The sequence below is a fragment of the Ambystoma mexicanum genome, chromosome 7p (assembly GCF_040938575.1).
Source record: "Ambystoma mexicanum isolate Mex_15411 chromosome 7p, UKY_AmexF1_1, whole genome shotgun sequence".
Classification (NCBI taxonomy): domain Eukaryota; kingdom Metazoa; phylum Chordata; class Amphibia; order Caudata; family Ambystomatidae; genus Ambystoma; species Ambystoma mexicanum.
Genome location: NC_090939.1, coordinates 198383910 through 198408631, shown reverse-complemented (window position 1 = coordinate 198408631; position 24722 = coordinate 198383910). Strand labels below are relative to the sequence as shown.

Genomic DNA, 24722 nt, shown 5'->3' with positions numbered 1-24722 from the left:
TTAAAGATAAATGTGCCCTTTCTCTCCAATTAAAAAGATTGTGCCCAAAAGATGTCCTGGGAAAGTTTGTCTCTTCTAGTGTACGTACATAATGGCTGTAAACACTTCTCATGTTCAAATTCTCTGCCTATGGATATTGCTACTTCTCTCTTAGCGTCCCAATGTCTAAGCAAGTCACTTATATTAACTGTGTAATTCCAAACATGATGGACTGCATATGAAATCAGTGCAGGTTTGTACATAGTAAATGTTGTATTTCTATGTGGAAAATCAACAGTGCACCACTTGTTTGGTCTACTGTATAGGAGAATAACCATGGATGCAATTTCAGAACTTCAAATGTTGCGATGCTGCTGTGAACACAATGGGGCCTCCCATGTTTGTGAATTGATTAATGGTCCGTTTTGTACTGGGCCAGGGCCAGAGCTTGATGGTGGAAAAGTTCAGCTACGTAGACCGAAAGGAAAGCCCTTATGCCCACTTGAGAGATTGCTGGATGCATAAAGTGATTTTCCACTTGGGAAGCATGTGACTCAATGGTCACTGCCGTAGAGCAAGGTCCACAAGCAAGACCAAGTTAAACAAGTGTATGGCTCCTGTTTCCTTATGTTTTGATTGTCTGACAAAAATGTCTTCTGCCTGACTTTCAGGACTGACAATGGTGAGGGAAAATGGGCCAGTCAAGTTATCACAGAGATCACAGCGCCAATCCCAATCTGGTCCCTCTTGAAGACAGTGAATACTCACTGGCTCATCCCATTAAAAATCCTGGAGATAACCCTTTACATATGTGGGTTTACTGCCAGGATAGTCAAGGGAAGCATTAAATGAATCGAAAATATCCTGAACAGAAATGGATACATTTCCATTTATGGGAGATCCATCCAAGTATAGTAGTGAAAACATCAGGCAAAGAAAAGCCTTTGCTGACATTGAGGACCCTCCGGAGAAGTAATATTATAAGGAGAATTTCATGAGCGAGGAACAGTGAAGCAGCTACAACTAAACCTCGATCAGACACCTTCAACCTCTATGATTGGAAATACACTAGGGAATGCAATGTATCTAGTTTTGCCGTGCGAGGGAAATATTACTCAATTAAATCAATCAGACAATGTACGAAAGGCCTGTAGTCCAAATGCATGGGACACCAAAACATGTCATCAGCAGAGACCATGGGAATTAATAGAAATGTTAGACTGGAATCCAAAATAGCAACAGCGGTCTATATATACAAGTACTGGTCCTCTTCCACCCCACATGGCCGAGGTCAGAAGGCCCAGTCAGGCAGAGGCACAACCCTATCCCCACAGCTACAGACCATAGAGAAAGGTGCAGCCCAGGGGGAATGATTTTCTATCAATTTAAATCCCAGCCTCCAGTTGAAAGCGGCGGGTTGCAGGAAGCTTGTGTTCAGATAAGACTGGAAACCAGAGAGCAGCAGAGTTGGCTGGTGAAATGGAGAGAGCAGGAAAGGAGGCAGCATGAGGAGTTGGCAACTACAGAGGAGAAGGATGTGTTGGGATAAGAAGGAAGGAGCAGATGGCAGAAACAGATGTGGGAGAGGTGGTAACAGCTGACGAGAAAGTGGATAAGGAGATTGTAGTAAAGGAGTTGGATGATATAGTCAATAGAACAACCCAAGTTGGTAGGGACGAGGTGGTGGTTAGAAGGACAGATCAAAGTAGTAAAGACGAGGTGGTGGTGAGAAGAACAACCCGAGGTGATAGTGGAAAGGGCAGCGTATGGTGTTTGAGAGGATGTGGTATTGAGGAGAATATGCCAAGGTAGTAGTGAGGAGTCATTGAAGGACAAGGAGGAGGTAGTAATCACAGAAGCAGAGGGGGGGTGACCTAGAAGGCAAAGGAGGGGAAGATAAAACAGATTGGAGAAGAGACCTCTCCAGAGAAGGAGTTTTGTAGCAAGGACTATCAAGGTAAGGAGGAAGAATATTACAGTGAGGAACTTGGAGAAAAGGAGAATACCATGGGGAGCAGAAGAGAGTGGGTAGGAAGATATGACTTACAGTGAGGATAGATAGAGAAGGAAGAAAAGAGCCTTAGAGCTAAGAGATGAGGCTTTTATTTATTGAAGAGGTGCTAAATGAGGCAAAGTGTTGGTAGGAGTCCAGTCAGTTATAGAAGGTAGAGCCATCACAGGCCGTAGGCAGACGCAGATGGTGGGAGAAGGTTCCAGCTGGGGACAGGGAGCTTAATGGTCATTCGGAGATGGTGTTGGAAGGCACAACAGCGGTGAATATCATAAATAGATCATTCTGCCTCTTGCGCGACTGACCCCTACATCATCTTTAAGGAGCCCTGGAGAATGTTACATGAAATCAGAGCCTGGGTTAGCTGTGGGCTACTAGATCCCCTGAAATTCTTCATCTATGCTCGGTTGATCAGAAGAAAAGAGTTTTGGTTACCCTTGAGGGTTAAGTAAACCCTCTGGAACTTTTTACCCAACCTTTGGATGAACTGTAGAGACTGGAACTGTTTCCACCAAGGTCTAAAGACCTGATTTCTCATGCTGAGAGTGAGAAAGACTGAAAGAGAGATATTGGGAAAGGCTATCCTAATCTTGTGTTTTTGTTTGCAAGGAGATCCTTGGTTTATATTTTGAGTTGGTCTTAGTTTGTACACACTTTCCTTATGAAGTGTAAAACTTAAAATGCTTGGTCTTGGCTTGACTCATAATTTATTATGGGAGAATTGGAAGAAACAGCGGAACTGTAATCATTTGAAAACAATGTAAAAAAGAAAATATTTGACAAGATCAAAGACAGAAGTACACATTCAGACATTGAATTATCACTGTACAGTTTTGAAAACGTTTGTGGTGATCTTCTTTATTGCAGCAAGGTCCCTGGTGGTTGTATTTTAACTGAATGCATAGTTCTAAAATCCTCTCCAATCTACAAATCTTTCTGTCATTCTTGGTCTTTTCTATGTATTCTTTCAGATAAATCTAAATGGTTTCTTTGTTTTCTTTCTTTTTTGTTTTCTACAACCATGAAGGAGGGAGAAGTCGAAGATTCATAAAGCAACCCTTTACTTTGATAATGTCTTCTGAAAGGTAATATTTATGATATATAAGATATTTTCTGCGGACTCTAATGACATAATGCTGGATACACACATGCAGGGCCTTCTTTCTTTTTTCCACTTTTCTTCACCCTGCTTGCCTTCATAGAAGCTACCAACATCAATAAAAAATAAATAAATGTATGTTTGTCTTGTGAGCGCCCTGAGGTCTTTGGGAGTGTGTGCGCTACATACAAAATTGATAGATAGATGGATCGAACATGTGCATACTTTTGCCATTTCGGGTTGGTATCACAAAATAGTTAAGTCCAAATAAATTAGCTTCAGGCCCCACTTGTTAGACAATCCTGGCTATACCTCTGGTCTCATGAATAGTGTCTCAAAGAGAATGCTCTGTACACTCAAATTAGCAACAATCTGCAACAGACAACCAGTTACATTGGGTCTTGTCAAGTAGACATTGCAACTGGTTAACTCTAACATTATTCTAGGGTAGTCCAGAGGGCAAGTTGGACAACCATCGTCTGCTTTCACGAAATCAGTCAAATAAAACATGAAGTGATATTTAATCATTACGTTTGTGAAAATTTTGTTTTTTAGGAGATTGCTCATTTGATCTCTTGAAAAATTACTTACGTTTTGGAATTAGCATTTACCATCTTACCAATGTTACAGTAATCTCTTGAAGTACCTCTCAGAGTAGATGTAATGTGATGAGATGAAAGGAAACAAGAAAGGAATTACATGAATATGATAATTGATAAACAACACCTCCTCCAACCTCCAAGACCTTTGCATCTGATTTATGTAATTTCAACTATTTATAGCAGAAATATATATTATTCCATTTAAGAAATATGTGTGTGAAACTGTATGCGAGCGCAAATGACTATTTATGAAGCGCACAGTATAAAAAAAGCCTCTGTAGATATCTTGGTTTGTAGGAATGAAGACAAACCCACTAATTTCGTTGATCCCAGAAAATGGCACAGATGCATCAAGTCACAGAGACAAGTTTTCTGCCACTTTTAGCACCTCTTTAGTATTTTAATTGGGATTTCCGACATGGAGAAAGAAACCTGCTTCATGCATTCTGCCGTTCCATGCAGGAATCCGACAGTGTTGGCTGACTGCATCACGTTTCGAAGATCAATTCCTTTTTGGTGCTATTAAAATCTGGAAAAGGACATGACTCTTAAACAGTACACCTTAGGTAACCCATGCAACATGTGTTTCAGCAGGCATTATCACTACCCATGGCCTGGTCACAAACACTTCATGACTGAAACATGGTTGATATCCACCTTTACCCATATGCTGGACATCCTCCCCCCAACGGCTACAGAACTGAAACACAGGCATCACTGAGAACTCACAATCTTCCACAAATAATCCACAAGGTTGAAAGTAGCCGCCATCATTTCATTCGAAACACACTCCTTCAACTTCCCCTTCTCTCCCACAGCTAACATCACCTTCTTTCTCATTCAAAGACCACTTAAGACTAAAAGATACTTCATCAGCACCTTATTTTACCTGGTTATCACCTTGCCCCTAACACACCACCAACGTATTCACCAGTCATTTAATCCTCATAGTCCCTCCAACCAAGACCATGAAGGCGGCACTACTCGACCTGCTGGACACACTGAACCTCACAAAGCATATAACAGAGCCAACTCACAACAAATGCAATTTCCTGGACTTACAACCTTAACACTCATACCTTTCGACTCACCTCTATGTTCCTTTCACCATCCATAATGTCATCCCAGCCAATCACACCTATTCCAAGCATATAAAGCATTCATCCAAATTCTTTGTAGATACACCTTTCAGACCACTGACAGAAGACCTCATCAACTTTGCTAATATCCTGTGAGGACCACACAAAATGGATTGCAACACGCTCCTACAAGCACTTACAAACATCCTGTTGTCAAACATCAACACGCATGTCCTAGAAAAACATCAAACAATTTGTCACAAACCATATTCTTTCCTTGTGTACACAGGAAATCACAACAGCAAAGGAGCCATCCGAAAGCAGAATAAAACATGCTTCAAGTCCAAAACCCCATCTGGCTTGTGTGGTGGCCACTGTATAGCCTCTCCACTTTGTCACACGTGTTACCAAAATGAGAAACATAGTAGATAAGCTTGAAAGTGTTTATTTCCAGTTGTGTCAGGATGCTTTTTTTAATTTGTTTTATTTTTTTAAACTTAATTAAAAGTGTCAGGATAATACTCATAGCCAAAAATAAAATGTTCTCAAGGTGTCCACCTAATGTGAGGTATAGGCATAGGACGTCTCTTCTTGTGGCAAAGGGGTTCCTTGATGCAGTGTTATGATATAAAATGGCATTTATGACGGGCCTGTACACACATGTGTTCAAGACAAGGAGGGGGAAACAAATGGAAGACAAAACAATGATCTTACTAGACCTTGTAACATCGCCATGGCTGCCTCCAAACGCGTAATGACCCACTATGTCTTAGGATCTTTCTCCGCTGTGATTCCACGGTTTTCGGGCAGACTGGTGTTTTGGTGATTTGTTATTGCTTTGTCTCATAGGTGCTCACTATGGTGAACCAGAAGAAGAACTCACGCTACAATGGGTCAAATTAAACGAAAAATGCCTACCTTGCCCTATCGCTGTAACAGAAGTTACCTACTTTCTAAAACAAATCTAAGGGTGCTCGTCGAAATCGAAAATAAAGAGTCCAAAGTCTAAATCCTAATTACTAACTGGACGTACCACTTTAGAAAATCTAACTAAGAGGAAAAGGGAGGCTTGCACAATAGCCTCATAATGGGATTCTGCCTGGCCCAACTCATAGAAGTTCCTTTGGAATATATTGACACAGTTCACTGGGCCTCATTCCGAGTATGGAGGTAATCATGGCGATATTAGCGCCATGACTACCTCCCATACCGGTACCGAGTCCGCCCTGGTTCAATGGGGACTTACCGGTCCATTCCGACCTTGGAGGGACCGGTAAGTACCCATTGAAAAAACCATTCCCCATTCCCATTTCAGCCCCCATAGGGCTCAATGGGAATAGGGAAGTAGCTAGTAACGGTACCGCAATTTGCGGTACCGTTATTAGCTCTCTGGTCCCTTAGAGGCTCCCGCTAAGGGTGCCTGGTAAAACCAGGCGCCCATTGCGGGACCCTCTAAGGGACCTCGTAGTAGGGCGCAAAGGGATTACCGGCACCGATGTCCTTAACGGTGCCCGGTATCCCTTTGCGCCCTACTCGGAATGAGGCCCACTGTCTTCTTATAGAGTTTGTTGGTTAAAAACACAAATGTCTTCTGTATTGTTTTCTCTTCCACCCTTTGGAAAAGAAGAACTCTTTTTATATTCTATTTCTTAGATCTGTATCCGTATTGAAATCCCACCAGGATCACTTTAAACACACTTCTCTTTATCCCACCCCCCTTTGTGGCACTGGGACTCCCCAAATTCCAATGTTTTGCTCTCCTCAGTTAGTAGTCTTGACTTGGTCTATTTGTAACTAGAGACACAGGTTTTCTTTGCCTCCAGCTTTGAGTCATGCAAATAATATATGGGTCCCACTTCCCATTGGGTTGTTTTCCTGGGTTCCTTTCATCTCCTTTCCACATGTCAGACTGTGATAAAGATTCTCACAGGTTTTCATGCACCAAGAGTCCTACTAGTTTGCCCCTCTTCATTTGTACTATATTGTGCGACAAATTCAAAAGGGTGATTTTTATTTCTTCTCTGCTGAACAGAAGAGGCAACACCTTTAATCTCCCCTTATGTTTATTTTTCTTCACCGAGGGGCAACAGATAGATAACTGGAATTGAGCGGGCTGGAATTTATACCTTAAGCTCTAGGGAGATAATTATGTTGTCCCTACTGGGTATTTGATATGTCTGAAGGAAGAAAAGGTTGTAAGTGTAACCCTCCACCTGTTTCCTAGTGGGAACAATGGCTTGGTGGGTTAGTGGTTGAAAAGCGACCCCCATCCTAGAATGTGAGTAAGTACTGGATCTATAATTTCTTTCTAGAGGTCCCAGTCCACTGGTGGAAGAAATTACTTGACTAGATTTTTCGTTGGGTAAAAATATTATTGGTCTACCTCAGTCTTGAGTATTCAAATATAGGACCCACTGATGGGAGAGGTGATGTTATTACACTCCCTCTCTGTAGGCATCATGAAGTAAGACACAGAAAACAAATTCAATTTTCTAAGTGAAAGCTTTTATTTTTCCTAAATGTCAGGATGGAGTCAGGTCTAACTTGGCCTACGCTAAAGTGGGAATTCCCTACCAAAAGAAAACTAAGGATAGTCTGTTTCAGTAAGTTCAAATCAAAAGTATGTCTGTATCCAAAACCTATACCTGCCCTCGCAACTAACTATATACAATGTGTAGGAATGTCAGCATCAAACAAAAGTGTTAAAAAATAAAGTTCTGAGCTTCTTCCAGCTCTTGGCTTATACTCGGCTTCCCCTTCCCCAAAGTCAGAACAGTTCCAAAAGGCCTTGGGCTTCCCTTCATAAGTGTTCAACACAATTCATAAAGTCTTGAGGTTCCCTTCCCCAAGAATTCAGCTCTTCCAGCTTCCAAAACCAAAATCAGCTTCAATCTTGTAGCTTTCAAAACAGTACCAGTTCAAATCCTTGATCAGCCAGGCTTTTCAATAGTTCACATAGATTGTTCTCTTTCTGCATTTACCGTTTACTTCTGCAACTGTTGCAAAATGCAAGCTTCTTTACACTTGCTTTTCTTGACTCTTTCCAATTAGGGGTCACTCGATCTAGGCACAGTTGTCAGCCCACACGGTCCCCTCATTACTAGTCATGCAACCCATAACCCTATGAACTTAGTTATGCTTCTGTATTCTTCAGGCATTTGCCAGCACATGTTTTCTCTCTTAACCTGTAGTTCATTGGGCCCCTGGATCTTGAGCCAATACTCATTTCACATTCTTCTTGACAATCCTTTTGACTTTGCCACAACTTGTGTCTCACACGATTCCCTCTGTGGTGTTCACTCCTTTTCACCTCCTTGATTTCCCTTCATTCATAAGTGCTCATCACTTGCTTTTGCCGTGTGCTGTATTCAAATATGTTCATCATATCTTTCAGTTAATTGGGTATTCCATAATGCTTGTTGCAACTTTCAAAAGTATTTGTATTACCCTGCAGCTTGTTCGGTATTCAAACATACTTGGTTTGGCCTATCATAGCACTTGTAATAGTTTTCAATTTGTTCGGCATTCAGGCATGCTGGTTTCCAGCCCTGGAAGTGCCCAGGCATGACTGTTCCCTTCTTTGCACTCACCGTTATGCGGCTGCTCCTTTGGGATTCTCAGTTCTGCTCGCTCCACCTTTTACTCACGGGAGCCATAGCGTGCAGCGCTCACCGTCCTCTGCAGGACATAGCTGGGCTCCTCCCCAGCGGGAGCTACTGAGAGCACCTCTCGCTCTCTGAGACCTGTGGCGATCGGAGGCTTCGGTGCCCCACAGCTCTGGCTATGGACACCGGGCAGAGAGGACAGCAGCATTCCCAACCCTCTCACAGCTATCCTTGGCCCCGGCATCTCTCTCAGACACCTGCTCACCACAGCTTCACTCACGCTGGTTCCTCTCCAGCTCGCTCTGCTTCAGCAAGTTGCGTCCTTCTCTCTCCCTCTGCTGTGCACTCACCATTGTTACACACCTGGGACTTGCCAAATGACTGTGGGTGAGATTCATTCACTCTAATTGCCTGCCCATGGTGAAACCTATTAGCTGGACATGCCTGGCTATTACCATTGAACTCCTCCAAAGCCCTCTTCCTCGTCTCAGTACCAAAGTGGTGTGAATGCATGGAAGTGAGCATAACTCCTGGTTGTTTCCTCCTCATTCCAGTCTTAAAGTGAAATGGTTGTGGGACATTTCTTTGGCGGAAGAAAGGGACAAAGACTGACAGTGGCCTACAAAGGCTTTGACAAGGGAAAGGTGGATAGCATGTCTTACCCAAAGACGTCCTCTCCCCACTCCCTAAGTTCCTTCCACCCAGGTGATCCTCCCTCACATATCCACTCCCAGGGTCAGGATCCAAAAGCGATGGACTTTCCCTAGCCATGTGAGAGGAGGACCACAGAAAAGAAGAAGTGAGGACGCCCTCCGGTACCTAACACCTCCCAGATATAACTGGGGGTCTAGTATCTGCCCTGCTCATGTGGGATTCCGAGTTTTTTTATCAGCTGATTCCGATCCCAATCCTGACACCATATGTGAGGAGTTAGGCATGGGAGAGGGACACATAGGTGGGGTTTTCTCACAAGTCGCAATTTATTAAATAATAAAGGCGAGACAAATGCCTATCTTTCCCATACCTAACAAGGAATTCCTTACCTATCAAACTAAGGCTAAAGGAAAGTGACCTAATGTCCAAAAGTATCTGTCCCTCACACTAATATATACAACTAAATCATACAGGAATTATATGGTGATTTATGTCAACGTCATAAAATAACATATACATTCAACCATAAAGAAACAGACATCCTTGTGACCGGGTTTGGATCCTCATCCCCTGGATCAATTCAGGATGTTTCAAAAAAACTATGTTCAATTTTCACTAGCCAAGTTCCACTCCAAGTAGAATACACTGTTCCTTTCATCCAGTATGTCCTTCACTTGACAAAGTGACTACGAATGTGTCTTACTGTAAAGACAATTGTTAATGTTTTCACAACCTTCTGCTTGGTGAACCACAAAGACTCTCTCCATACATCAAGTTGAAAAGTCAATGTAACAAGTTATTTTCTCAAAACACCAATCACTTTCTATCACATTGCCTTTCTTCTTCATAAGTAACACTGCAATCAGGATAGTTCATTCAGAAAGTTATACTTTAGTCAGGATGGTTATACAACAGTTCATCAAAATACAGCAGTGGTATTGCCACCTCTTTTCCACCACAACCTTCACAACCTTCTACCACAGTCACAGTACTTAAAATCCTCTTCTTCCTGGTCCAGTCGCTTGCCAGGACTAACTACTATTTGGCCATTTTCTGGTGTACTTGCCTGCCAGGACAAAGCTCCTACTACTATAATGTGTACTCTGTTGTGAGGCTTGCTCCAAACTTTCCACACTTAACTCTTCAATGGGGCAAGTTGAACCAACAACAGCTTCTTGAGTAAGTCTTTTGACCTGCAGCACAATTGGACAACTTCTTTCACAAACATGCTGTACAAACGAACAGTAATTGTCACATTGATCTATTTGCCATAGGCAATGCAGGTCACAGTTCTCTACCCCTTGATTGTTTCTATCAAGGAGTGCTTTTCTCCTGCTGTCTTTTATTTATTTCTGCACAACCTACTGGCTGCTGGCAATATAAGTTACAACTTTCTTCCACAGAATATCTGAGACTGCTACATTCAAATTGCCTTGATGGTACTTTCAGCTTTCTTTGACTTTGGCAATGCAGGTTATACTGTCCCCTTACTAGATATACCTCGTTTGAAAAGTGGTATTCACCATGTTTGTTTATTGTCCCCTTTTGGCTTTGGTAATGCAGGTTACTATATCCTCTGATTTGATGGGAGATTTCATTTGCTTTGTTTCTCTATTTCCCACTTTTGGCTTTGGCAATGTAGGATGCAATATTCTTCTGTTCATTTTAATTTAAAGGTTCGGTATTCAACTGGTATAGATATGATCAGCGGTCTATTTCAGAACGCCCCGGGGTCACCTTTAAGAGGCCAACTCACTGGTATGACCTGGCATCTCCGTTGGACTCACTGCTTCTGCTTTTTCCCACATAGGGGCCTTTCTGACGTTTGACAGCTCCGGGTAACTTTTCTACGCCCGCGCTGGCTGTCAGTGGAGCACTCGCTGCTCCACTCGTGCTCTGTTGAGAATGTTTCACAGGAGTTAAAGGCGGAGAGCTTCTCTCACCTCTGGGACAGCCAGTCTTCACACCACTTCCCGCTGCACGTCTTCTGCATTGGCCTAAACCTCCGACCTCTGCCACTTTCCTCACTTGGCGTCCCGCAAATGGCAATGTGGTGGCTCCAGCTTCTGCTACCTCCTGCTGTTGCTTCTTCCACTGCTTTCTACTGACCTGCACCTGAAAGGCCTTTAAATATTTAAAAGTCCAGCTCAGGTGTGGGTCATTGGAACTAGACTGCTCACCATGGTGTAGTGACTCTGTGCCCCTCCCCCTCATCTCAGTACTAAGAGCATTATGGGACTTGAAGTACATAATGTTCTTAGTTGTTTTAGGATCATTTAATCTACTATGTCTAAATGGTTTATAGGATATATTTTTAAGGGAAGGTTTTAAAGGAGGTAATGGTTTTCTCTTAGGTGTATCCAAACCTAATGTAAAATCATAACTACTAATTATCTCCCTATTCCCTGTATACATCATGTTCATATTTACAGAAAGGGATCTCATACTTATCACCTTGAGTAAGCCCCGGAGGGGAGGCCCTACTGTGGCAACATACCATCAAATGCTCAAGAATCAGGAGACCGTCATCCTCATAAGAGGACAAATATTGTGTCTTTCTTGGCGGAGTCACTGCATTCTCGTAATGGCCTTCTCCTCCCATGTGATCCTTCCCCTTGCCACCACCCCCAGGCTTAGGATCAGGTAGCATCTGCCTTTCCCTGGCCAGATGGGAGGAGACTTTAGGCTGGGATTATGTGATAAATCCACGGGAGTCATCACACCCACCAGTCTGCCATGAAAGCCCTAAAGAACCATCCTCTCTCTGCTACCAAAATGTCATCTTGTCCAAAAAAGTAACTCAGCCCACTACCTGCCAACTAGCAATAAAGAGGCAACAGAGGATGGACATATGTTAAATGCTAGGTAATCCCAGCTCTTCATTCAAAGTACACAAGGAACTGGGAGGAAAACACAATAACCCACAGGCAAGCCTTCACACAGTTTTCCCAACTGCTTCATTTCTGGACAATCATTTTTAAAGACAAAACTCATCATCCATAATGTCATCATGAAAAGCAAACTGTAAAACCTATGTCTATTCTCCATTGGTTTGCACCCCTAGGATACATATATTTCCTATAGGTGCAACACTCAGGATTGGAGGGTTCCTTTTTTACTTGCTAACCCATTTAGTTGAGATACCACATGCACTTGCATAATTTTCCTTTCATTTCACAGGCTTGCAGTAAACCGAGGTAATGTGCATTCCTATTGGTTGGCAAAGGCTGTGCTCAACCTTGTACTGACCAGGTGTGAAATATATTTTGTTATAATGAAGGTAGAGGGATCAGTGTACCTGTTATAATTTGCAATCATCTACTAGTTCTTGTTGTCTCAATGTCATGTCTGCGAATGCAAGGCAACTCTAAGTCATCTCCTTTCTCTGTCTAGTGCAGCAGGTGTGCTAATCTTAGTTGTCACTTTACCAAACTGCAGTCTCAATTATGTGTTTCCCTGAGACAGTGTTTTAACTTGGAATAGCTATATTTTATTCAGAATTTAGCTACGCTGAACGCACAGATAGTCTGGCAGCGTCCATCATTATGTCAACTAGGCAGTTTATTTTCCCTCTCTTGTCTGTGCACCTGGGCATCAAAGGCTGTCTGCCCTTCATGGAAGCTCATTAAATGTAATTGCTGCACACTGGCCATTTTGCGAACACATTCTCTGTGCCCTGCCGTGCTTATCTTATCCTGTGGCCTTCGAATTACATTCTTCTTAAGCACTTGGCAGCCCTTCCAGGCTTGCTTGAAATGTATATATTTCATAGCTGTTTTGAGGCATAACTAGATTTGTAAAGCCTGCTTTCCATTTGTACTGCTTTTAAAAATGTGCCTTTCCTGCTAGAATTTCACTGCTGTATTTTACTGGGATTTAAATGCATTGTTTGCCATTTATCGATTTGCAGTAAATGTACGCAGCATCTTGCCCCTGTCATTTTGACACTTTCCCTTTACAAAATATTGTTAGACCCTATCTATTGTATGCTGGAATCCAGCTCCCCCATGAATGTTTAGCACACTGTGTGCTTCTGTTATTATCTCATTTTAATTCTACACTAATGCCATTTTACCTATTTTTTATGGCAGTTAACATCTGCATTGTCTGTTTAAATGTAAGCTTGTGGATTCTGCTTTCAGCGGATGCATGCATGTGTCATCTTTATATCTCGGGAATGGAGTAAGGCTGTCTCAGCATATTTCTTTTTTCACCTTCTCGGTACTGGTAAGCATTGGGGATAAAAGTTGGTACTGGCAGATTCATCTGCACCCTTACGGTGCGGCTATTTTTACCTTTAGTTTACAAAGCAGTCATCATGCACACTCTGTCCTACTAGGCAGACAACGTCACCATGTGCGACGGTCAGCACATCATCAGTACCTCGCCAGACTGGAGTAGCAGAAATACAAAAAATGAGGAACTATAAAACAAGCATCTAGACTATGAAACATCATACCCATAAACATCAGACTCACCGCCACCCTCTTTCAAAGAAGAAATCAAGAACCAGTTCCTCAAGAAGCACCTTATTCACACTCTGTAAGATTCACCGCCCCAACAGCACCTAGCCAGTGTCATAACACAAAATGTAGGGGCCCCACTGAGAACCATGACGCTCTCCCCAGCTCCTCAACAAAGCACAAGCCAAGCCACAATCTTGGCTGGCCTGGACCACCTTTCATGCGCAATGCCCATGATGATCATGCTGCTGCTGCGGCCCGATGCACTACGTGAGGATGTTGGTATGTTTTTTTAATTGTGCCTTAAATATTTAATCTAGCATGAAAATAAGGGGGTGGTGCCTGGCCACCTCTGTACATGGCCAGAAATATTATGTGCAATAATGATACCATAAGAAAACATGCTCATGCTGGCACTGCCAATATATGCTAGTATTCCCATATAAGAACGTACTCTTGTTGGCTTTTCCCTTAATGCCAGTTACAATCTCATGCCACAAGAAGCAAACATGTTATTGCTGGCTGGAAATATGCTTCCCACTCCCACGATGTATGAACACTCTTCATGTTGACTGTTGACATGTTGATTTGCTAGCTATGATTTTTAACAGGCTTTATTATATATGTATTGTTGTTGGGTATATAGAATGTGTACGTATGATGGCTGTGTGTGGACGAATGAACGAATGATTTGTCAGTTGTATGAATTGTATCGATTAGTATGTTCTTAATTCTCCTGCAATGTAAATAATATTCCAAGTGCTGATTAAGTCACAATTAAGTTGTCTGTTTAAATGATGTATCCGGCACAATAAATCCTTTTTGATACTTTGTTTATAAATTAAACTCCTCTGCTCCCTTTCTTCTGAGCTAACCATGCAAAGCAAAGACAGTGCTGTAGATCATGGAGGAGACTTAGAGAGAGCTAGTGCAAGGTGAGGTATTGGGTTGTGAGAGAAGGTTGTACTTGGTTGTGAGTGAGTGTGAGGTGAGTGAATGAGACTTAGTTAGATTGTAGTGAAGTAAGTGGTAGTAAATAGGGTGAATGAGAGAGTGAAAGGGAGCATGGGGTTGAACCTGGGGGTGGAGTGTAGTGTAGCAGGAGAAGAGAGTAGAGGAGAGTAGTAGGAAGATAGATTAGTGGAGTGGGAGGAGGGAGTAGTGTAGTATAGTGACAGGAGAGGAATGGAGAGTAGAGACAGGAGAGTAGTGGAAGAAGAGAATAGTAGAGTGTAGTGGTAGGAGAGAATAGTAGAGAGTAGATTGGTGGGTAGAGGTAAGAAATAGAGAGAACAACTTTGGGGTGATAGGAGAGAGACGAGAGAGATGGTGTGAGAAAGAGACAGGAGACAGAGAGAACATCAAAGTGAGGAGTATGATGTCATGAGAGGGAATGCTGGGCAGTTAGGAGGCACCTATTCTAATTTTAAAGAATATTGTTGTTTGGTGGGAAAACCTGGATGGGTTAACAGGCTTTATTATATATGCATTGTTGTTGGGTATATAGAATGTGTACGTATGATGGCGGTGTGTGGACGAAGGAGTGAATGATTTATTTGCAGGAAGACCACTAGATAGAGGAGACGTTTGTCTTTCAGCCATCACAATTGGCCAATCAGTTGTAGATAGAAGGGTTTACTGATCTAGTGACTATCTTGGGGTACAGGGACGCGTGGGAAAGCCCACGGGAGATGAGAGAGACATGGCCCTTAGCAAGCCCCTTCTCCAAAATCTTAATAAAATCTTCTTTAAGAATTGGTGTGTTTTTTAGGCCCTTTGTGGCACTCCCATATGTGTTCGAATATATCTTTCTCTCTACAATCCTGATACCCCTCAAGTTATTACAAACCTTATTTTCCCCTTCTACTCCACCCCCTCTCTACTATCCTCTCATAATTTCCATACTTTTTTTCTTCCACAGACTAAGGTCTGGATACCCCTGGCCTTGGTAAATATGCCAACTTCCAGACAAAGCAGGTGCTCTGACACTACTATAATGGTGTTTTGGCACAGTATAAAAACATTATAACATAACATTGGGCCTCATTAAGAGTACAGCGGTAAGCGTAAAAAGAGGCAGTCATTCCGTTAGCAGGACTTCTACTACTCTTCCAAATTAAGCATTCCAGAAAATGGGAAATAATTCCACCGGGAGAATTACTACCAGTGGAATTACTGCTGAACCACAATTAGCAGCAGAAATAAAAAAATCTTTAATTCCACTGAATGACAAGTGGAAATACTGCTGAAATAATGCCAACAATGGGTGGTAATTCTGCCAAAGGTAAATGCATCCAGGTAAAGCCACAGGTGCACCCAAGGGACTCAATTAGAGTGTGTAAGGGACCCACCTTCACCAAACTCACTTTCAAGCACCATGCAGCACATGGTAGTTGGCAACTATGATATCCAGGGACTCCTACTATATATTGACCTACAGAGGATAGCACACCAGCAGCAACAAAGGAACCCACCAGGACCAAGGCAGAGGCGACTCGTGGGATGGAAGGCGCTTCTACCCAGAGTCAGAGCATCGTACTGGACACTCAGATACACAGTTGATAACACTGTATCATCTGAACCGCCATGCTATTGCAGACCTCCTCACCCTTACCATTCTGACATTTATTTCTTTATTTTTCCATTCATAGCAGCGCACCAAACCCTCAGGTATCAGGGCGCTAGTTACAGTAAGTGTGAGGTGACAGTTTTCATCCCGTTACATAAGAGACAAAGTTAGGGTAATGCATAGTCCAACACAGCCATGCCTAATGGTACGGGGGCTACATTAGGCATACAACACATGAAAGTGAAGTTAGGGTAATGCATAGTCCAGCACAGCCGCGTCTCATGGTATGGGGGCAATATTAGGCGTACTACACATGAAGTCAAAGTTGGGGTAATGCATAGTCCAACACAGTCCAATGTATTAACAAGCCACCATGGCATTGCTAAAACGACTAACACTGTTATATGATATGATAGGTTATTTATAATGCGCTTAATACCCAGAGGTTTCTAAGAGCGGACCCAGGGATCGAACCTGTGTTGCTCTGTGTCATCTTGCTTCCAAGGCGAGCACGTTGCCCTTAAGCTATCCTTCGAGAAGGTGTTGGGGCTCGTTAACAAAGAGACATTTCCATAACGAGAAAATTATTTAGGAGTGGCAAATATTCATGAAAATGTATGTTATTCAGTTGCTTCCCTGTTAATTGAAATCTTGACCTTTCACTAAGCAGCAACATTTTTGTCATACATTTTCCACGCATTGAGAGTACCATCAATATACGAACACCGTTGCTGAAGCTGGTATCAGTCCTGCACTTCTGTGCCACAGACACATGTCAGCACACCTTCTGCATTCTGCATGGCATGTCATAACCAACATTTTCAAATGTGATGGGACAAGTGCTGAATGCACTACTGAGACATTTACACCAGCACATGTCTCTGCCCAGCAGGCCTCCAGAGTTGCATTCCACGCGGGCCAGATTTTATGCCACTGCTCGCTTCCCTAACATAATAGAAGCTCTGGTCTGCACGCATGTGGCATTGCCACCCAAGGTATCAAAGCATGTTTCAAAACAGGAAACAGTATGATTACCTGAATGTGCAATGTACATGCAACACAGACCTCACTGTGACCCACTGCTGCGCCCCTTTCTCAGGTTCAAGTCATGACACCATGGTTCTACAGAGCAGCACCCTGCCTGCGTACATGGAAACACACAGAGGACAAGTCACTTGGATCCTGGGTATAAATCCACAAAGGTGAATGTGGAAGTGAAGGGCAGGGGGGGGCCTTCACCATTGACATGTAGCACAAAGTATCCAGGGGCATGATCCACATGGCCCCGCAAACACCCCATGCCATGCCCCCTCCACACTAAACCAATCAAGCTGAAGGGACTACAAGTCCCAGAATGCATAGGACACCATGACTGAAAATGCCATTTGTGGTAGAGCATGTGATAACCCTGAGGGATTCCTCAAACCTACTCCCCTTGGATCCTCTTCTCAGGTGGCCAGGGAAAGGCCATTGCTTTTGGGTCCTGACCCCAGGGTGGAGATGTGAGGGTGGATCACCTAGGTGTAGGGTCCTTTGGGATTGGGGAGAGGATATCTCCAGCTGAGACATAGTATCCCCCTTTTCTGCTGAGAACCAATCTTACCCTCCCCCTTCCTTTATAGGCCGCTGCAAACCATTTTCCCCCATTTTCACTAATTCAGACCATTATAGTACTTGTACGAGTAAGAGGCGACTAAGAGTAGTGCACACTGACATGGCATTTCACCACTCTGGTAGTGAGACGAGGAAGAGGCCTGAGGACTGTTGTGAGGGTCAGGCATGTCCCAATAACTATGGTCAGGCAATGGGAATTAAGAACTCACACCTGCAACCTGTTAAATGGCTGCCGGTGTATGAAAGGAGAAAGAAGCAGCAGAGAGGAGAACCATCTGCATAGGAGAGCACAGCAATCCGAGATGGAGCAGGCAGAATAAGTGCAGGTGAAAAGGACGTCAACTGCAGAGAGACCAGAAAGACGCTGAGGCCAGAGCGGGCCACGAGAGGGTCTGAAGTTGAGCAGAGCCCATTGCTGTGTGTTCCCCGTTGGGAGTTGGGAACACAGAGACACTGCTGAGCGATGAAGGCAGGTCTGGAGAGAGTGAGCGTTGCTTGCTGAAGCTCCCCTGGAGTGAGAGAGGAGCCAGCATGAACCCGATAGCGAGACCAGAGCACCTGGAGGAGTGGCCACACACCAGTGAGTGACAGGGAAGGTTCACTCAGGCCGGGGCGCGCCCGTGGCATGGTGTGGGTAACGACGAATGCCTGTCAAGCAAGAATATATGAGAAAGAGGTCTGGAGACCGAAAAGTGAATTATTGAATACCAAACAATTTGCCAATCACGTAATGAGTTTTGAATGCTGATAAATGTGTCCGAAGACCAAATATAAACTATGGAATACCAAACAAGTTGCTAAGCATGTAATATGTTTTAAATGCTGAACGAAGAAAAGGATATGAGAATATCGCACCAATGAAACAAAAAGTGATGTGCATTTCCGAACTAGATGAATTTAAAACAGGCAGCATTTGCAACCAAAGTGATAAGAGTGAAATTCGGAACACTATTGGATAGTGTGGAAGCAAGGTGGTATACCATGAAGGAAAGTGTATGAAAGTCATATGATGATAAAGGCAAGAAGCCATTAAAGTGAGCAAGAAGAATATGTGGACTTATAACACAGATGCATAAAGGAACGTTGTGTTGTGAAGAAGGTCCTATGAGAAAGAATTAACTGTTGTAAAGTACCATTATCAGTTGTGTGACCTGTAATGAGTGGACTGTGTGGTCTGACAACTGCACCTAGACTGAGGAACCCTTCCTTGAAGGAAATCAAGGGAAGTCAAGGGGCTGAGGCTTGTTGTCCTGAAGTTGTTCAAGTGATGAAAAAGAAAAGGCAAACTGAAAAAGTTGATTTGACTGTGAATTTTGAAGTCTGAAGAGCTGTCTACTTGGGGAAGGGAACCCTGAGACCTTTTGTGTGAAACTGTGTTGCACTTGGGGAAGGGAACCCCCCAAGACCATTTTGTGGAACTATATTGTACTTGGAGAAGGCAACCCCAAGACTATTTTTTGGAACTGTGTTGAACTTGGGGAAGAGTACCCCATGGCCAGTTTGTTGGAACTGCCTTGAAATTGGGGAAGGGAGCCAAGAACAAGCCTGGCGCTGGAAGAAGCTCAGAACTTTAGTGTGAACACTGTTTATTTGGTTGCTGGCATCCCTACACATTGTTTAGCTTTAGGCGTGGGGCAAGTATAGGTTTTTTTTGACACAGACAGACTTTTCAGCTGAATTTAGTGACTCAGACTATCCTTAGTTTATTTAGGCAGGGAAATCCCACCTTAGTACAGGTAGGCCTTACAGCATCCTAACATTTGAGTTAATAAAGATCTTTTGTTTGAACTTTGAATCTGTTGTCTGTGTCTTGTTTCATGATGCATTCACAAGCAGCCCCTCCCTTACACCTCAGATATGATGCCGGGTCCAGGTGGCCACCCTTGAAAACAGAAAGGAAAGCACCCCACCATACCCAGTAGCACACAACAGTCCAGAGACATACACAACGCCAATCAAACACACTGGGCCTCATTACAACCCAGGCGTTAAGGGGTTAACGGCGCCGTAAAAGGTGTCGGCGCCGTTAAACCCTTAACACCTGATTACGAGGTCACTTTGCGGGTTGCACTTTAACGCCTGCTTTTAGCAGGCGTTAAAAAACCAACCCGCAAAGGGACCTAGGAGCTAATTACGGCACCGTAATTTACGATGCCGTAATTAGCGCCTTCCCCATTCCCATTGAGCCCTATGGGCCAAAAATGGGAATGGGGAAGGGGCCATGGTGAATGGGGAATTACCGCCCCGCCAACCTTGGAATGGGGCGGTAATTCCACCATTCACCATGGCGGATTCCGGCATGGACCATGGTGCTGATAGCACCATGGTCCACCGCCTGGGTTGTAATGAGGCCCACTGTCACATGCACACATCAAATACACCACAATGCCCAAGAAAAAGGCAACATAGGCAGCAACATGCAAAGTAACCATTTGGATGTGAAGGGACAATTGGGGAGTCCAGACTATGGGGGTACATACAGAGCAGGCTGGGCACAAGTCATTCTGCATTGTCAAATGCAAGGGAAACACACCCTGATGGCACTAGAGTGTACTAAAATCATTGCATGAAAGTGAAAATCATGCATCACTTGCTCAGGACAGGGAAGTACGACTATTTCCTATTTGCCAGTAACACAGTTTCGTTCCACTTGCAGGTGACTCTAGCTTCCCACTACTACCAGTGCTCATGACCCCAATAAGGAAACCCTGGGACGCCACATGATATTGCCTACGAGGCACACACAAGAACCAGGATATGCCTAGAACACACATTTGGAATCTGCGAGAAACCTGAGGGTATCCTCACTCCTACTCCCACTGCATCCTCTTCTCAGGTGTCCATGGAAAGGCCATCACTTTTGGATCCTGACCCTGGGGGTGGAAAAGCGGGGGGAGGATCACCTGGGTGAAGGGTCCTTGGGGATTGGGAAAAGGGTACCCACAGGTGAGACATGGTATCCCCCTTTCCCTTATGAAAACCAACCTAACCCATTGCAGGCCTTTATGGGCTACTGTAAAACCACTCCCCTCAATTTTCCCCATTCAACCTACTTCAGTACTGAGACATGGAAGAGGCGACTAGGAGTAATGAACAACAATAGGTTATTTCACTACTCTAGTACTGAGACGAGGAAGATGCCTGTAGAGCACTAGAAAGGTCAGGCATGTCCAACAAATAGGCTGCATAGAGGTCAGGCAATTAAACCTATTGACCCACACCTGTGGATCTTTAACACTCCTAGGGAGTATAAGAGGTGGGGCTGAACACCATGGAGAAGAGCAGGGAACAGGGAAGGCTGGAGAGAAGCATGTCGGAGAAACCAGAATTTGGAGCTGTGTGTGTCCGGAGAAGGAGAGAGAGACACCCAGGCCGAGGTCGGGTCACAAGAGGGTCTAACTGTCTGGCTCAGCTCTGGTTCCTGATAAATACAGCAGGAGCTGTGCTCTACCCAAAGCCCACAGCTGCCGTGGCAAGCGGGAGAGCGAGGGAAGCTCTCAGAGGCAGCTGCGAAAGAGGCAAAGCTTGTGGATCCAGGAGGATCGGACAGACAACCGGCGAAGCAGTAGTTGGAATTGGAATTGTGTTGTCTTGTACTTAAGAAAGCGGACCCCGAGGATTGTGTGGAACTGTGTTGTCTTGAACTTGGGCATGGGAACCCCAAGGATGTGTGGAACTGTTTGAACTTGGAAAAGGTAATCTCGAGACTTTAGTTGAACTTTCTTGAACTTTCTTGAACTTGGGGAAGGGGAGCTGAAAAGGAGGCTAGGAGCAGGAAGAAGCTCAGAACTTTGTTTTGATCACCAGTTCTTTAATTATTGACATCCTTACACATTGTTTAGTTTTCGTTGTGAGGGCAGAATAGGTTTTGGACACAGACAGACTTTTAAGTTGAACTTTCTGTCCCAGACTTTCCTTAATTTCATTCAGGTAGGGAAATCCCATTTTAGCATAGGGCAAGTTAGGCCTTCAACCATCCTGACCTTTGAGTTAATAAACCGTTTTATTTTGAACTTTAAATCTGTTGTCTTTGTCTAGTTTCATGATGCCTTCACAACTCTTGTAAGGAAGATTCTGTTGTCTCCACCGGACAGGAGGGGCACTTATGTGCAGTCCAGAGAAGGTTGGGAAGATAGTCCTTGTGTGTGTGATGCTGCAAAATATGTGCATCTGGAGGAATGTGCCATTGCCTGCTGACAAGGACGTGGCAAAGACAGACTCAGAGGAGGATGAGACATGAGTTGACAGACCAACACAGAATAAATGGCAGTGCAGTTTCAGGCAAGGCTATGGGACAGAGATGGCCATGATTGATCTTAACTCCAGGCTACTACGGATTATGGACAAGGGGCAGGTCACAGTGCTTATGCTTCTGGGCCTGTCCGCAGCCATTGACCTGGTGGACCATCAGTTGATGGTGGAAGGGTTAAGGGAAGTGGCAGGTTTCTCAGAGAACGCTGCCCTGTGGACAGGTTCCTCTTTGAGTAATCGTGGTGCAGAGTATGCAGCAAAGATGCAGAAGCACAACCCACTTTATTGGCGATGTAAAGCAGCTTCTATACTCTGGATAAGGTTCTCACTTAGGATTTATTCTTGGTTACATAGATAGTTACTTTAAGAGCCTTAGAAAAACATCAGAGGACACCACTGGGTCCCATCACCAAGGCAGACCCAGCATCAACTGACACTCTGTACCTTGACATGCATTCGCAGACCAACATTCCACATCAACACTGAAGCATTCTCTCATTGCATGCATTCACTAACAAGCATTTGTATGCTGTCACAACTATAGCATTACTACATGCCATTACTGGAGGCGCTACCTCTCAGAAATCTTGTGGTACACTCAACTGTATCCACAACCCTAGCATACCATATGCTAACAGTGGCTCTACCACCCTAAAGCTTTGTTAACTGCTCTACCATCCTTACATATCAGCATATACAATGCGGATACTGGGGGTGCCATCACCCAGAAACATAGCGGCACATCAAACTGCACTCACACTTTATCTTACTCTAAGATAACATTGGTGACGCTACCCACCACTCACACACACAATCATACACAATGATGATACTGGAGGTGCTACCATCCAGATAAATGACTGTAATACATACAATCACACTCTCATACCATAGTATACTCTTAGCTCACCTTATACTCCATCATACACTATGCATAAATTGGTGGCGCTACCCCCATAAGACCCTTTGCGGGCACACGACTTTGCACATTGGCTGACTATAATCCCACTGATGTTTCATTATCTTAGGTACACTCTTCTTTTCCAGTTCACATGGTGCACTACTTACATCACTACCAAAGATAATATACATTTAGAAATTAATAATTTTGCATAGTCTAGTCATTAATGTCAGTTTACATTCGGTTTTGCTAGGACCAAACGTAACCTGCTAAAAGTCTTTGTTGTTACTACAACATAACCCTGCAGTGCTTCAATTTGTTAACACTAATTCCCTCTCTCAAATATTAACACTGACACTCACATGCTCATCCTCATCGCCATCACAGGCACACATCGAGCACTTCCACATGTAATACTATATGTTATGTGCCTCATGGACACCACTTTAATTATTATATCTTCATTAAATAATGACAGGAGTAAGCCTGCATGTCTGAACTCCTTTATTCCCATATCATAACTGACTCCTCTCCATTCCATTCCTTCCCAGGTTATACCCACCAAACATTCCACATTCTATTCAGCTACAACACCTCCCCCTTGCTTATCATAGAAGATTCAGCCACCCAAGATTCAGCTACAACACCTCCCCCTTGCTTATCATAGCAGTTGACTCTCACCGTCAGTCTGACAGGGTCACCTCTACATTTGTTCAATGAGACGTACAGGCTTATGTATAGTCCTTTGAGGGCGCCCACTGCCGGTCAAATAAGGTGGCGAATGTCCAGAGTCTTTAAGGGACAGGAGACTAACAGGTTCTTCACTCCTCCTTTCCCCATACAGTTCTCCATTTAAGACATCCTGTGACATAAGCCTAACAGGTTCCCCATTTCTCCCTGTTTCTTCTTCCAACTCATCCTGGAACATTGCATGAAAGAGTGAAGCATCTTCTATCTTCCCTGTTACTACACCATTCTCTCTCACAACTGTTGCTATGGGCCTTTTGACAGCCATGACTGTTACTGAATCTGGGTCACGACTGGATCCCACCTTCCTTTGATGTTTTTGCCTACTCAGTATAAATTCACCTTCATTCACTGACATCTGATCTTCTTCAATTCTCCTCTTGCGATTCATCCAATCCACATTGGCCTGCAGTCTTCTTTCTTCCATGACCATGTCCATGTTCCCCCAGGCCCCATTTCCAAAATACTTTGTATCCAGATCTTTCCTTTGGTTTGATCTTACTGCTTTTGCACTAGGTTGTATGCTTTCCTTATCAGGAAATGTCACCATGCCACGCCTCCTCCTTGGTAGCAATTGTGTGCTAGATCTCCATGTTGCCGATACGGGGGTCTCTTCCTTGCACATGATCCAGAAATTATTCCTTTGCCCACATCTCATGCGTATCCGACCAAAAGCTGGACATCTACCTGTGTGGAAAATCCAATCCACATCTATAGCACTTCCTCTCCATCTGACACCTGCCTGTGCCATACCATGTACTTTGCCGGGTCAACAGGTTTGAACATTGAGATTGCCTCTGTCTGTTATCTCTGATACCGTTAATGGTATTTAACTCACTTCTGTTTTCCATCTTGTCTACCTGCCTTTCAGTTCTTTCATACACTTGTGCCAAGATGTCTTCGAAGTTGTGATGACGTACACCCTTCAATGATTCTCAGCCTAATCGCCTCGTCATAGCTAAAGCTTGCGAATTCACAATATTCTGCCCTTTTCTTTAATCGTAATACAAATTGCTCAATTGTTTCATGTGGATTCTGTGTGCACTGATTAAATGCATATCGCTCATAGTCCCGATTGGGAGGGACAACCAAACGTTCACCAATCGCAGCGACCAATTGTTGATATGTTGTTCTTTCCTGAGCCGGAA

The 24722-nt window shown here is 43.8% G+C and overlaps 1 protein-coding gene across 5 annotated transcripts in view; it reads left to right on the top strand.

Annotated features, from left to right (window-relative positions):
• The window catches only part of SH3BGR (SH3 domain binding glutamate rich protein), a 542810-nt gene that overhangs the window by 458709 nt on the left and 59379 nt on the right, over positions 1-24722 (top strand). For all 5 annotated transcript variants that reach the window (XM_069636057.1, XM_069636059.1, XM_069636058.1 and 2 more), the window contains one exon: positions 3018-3075. In XM_069636057.1, coding sequence (XP_069492158.1) covers positions 3018-3041 — 24 coding nt within the window. In that variant the 3' untranslated portion in view covers positions 3042-3075. The remainder of the gene's footprint in view (positions 1-3017; positions 3076-24722) is intronic.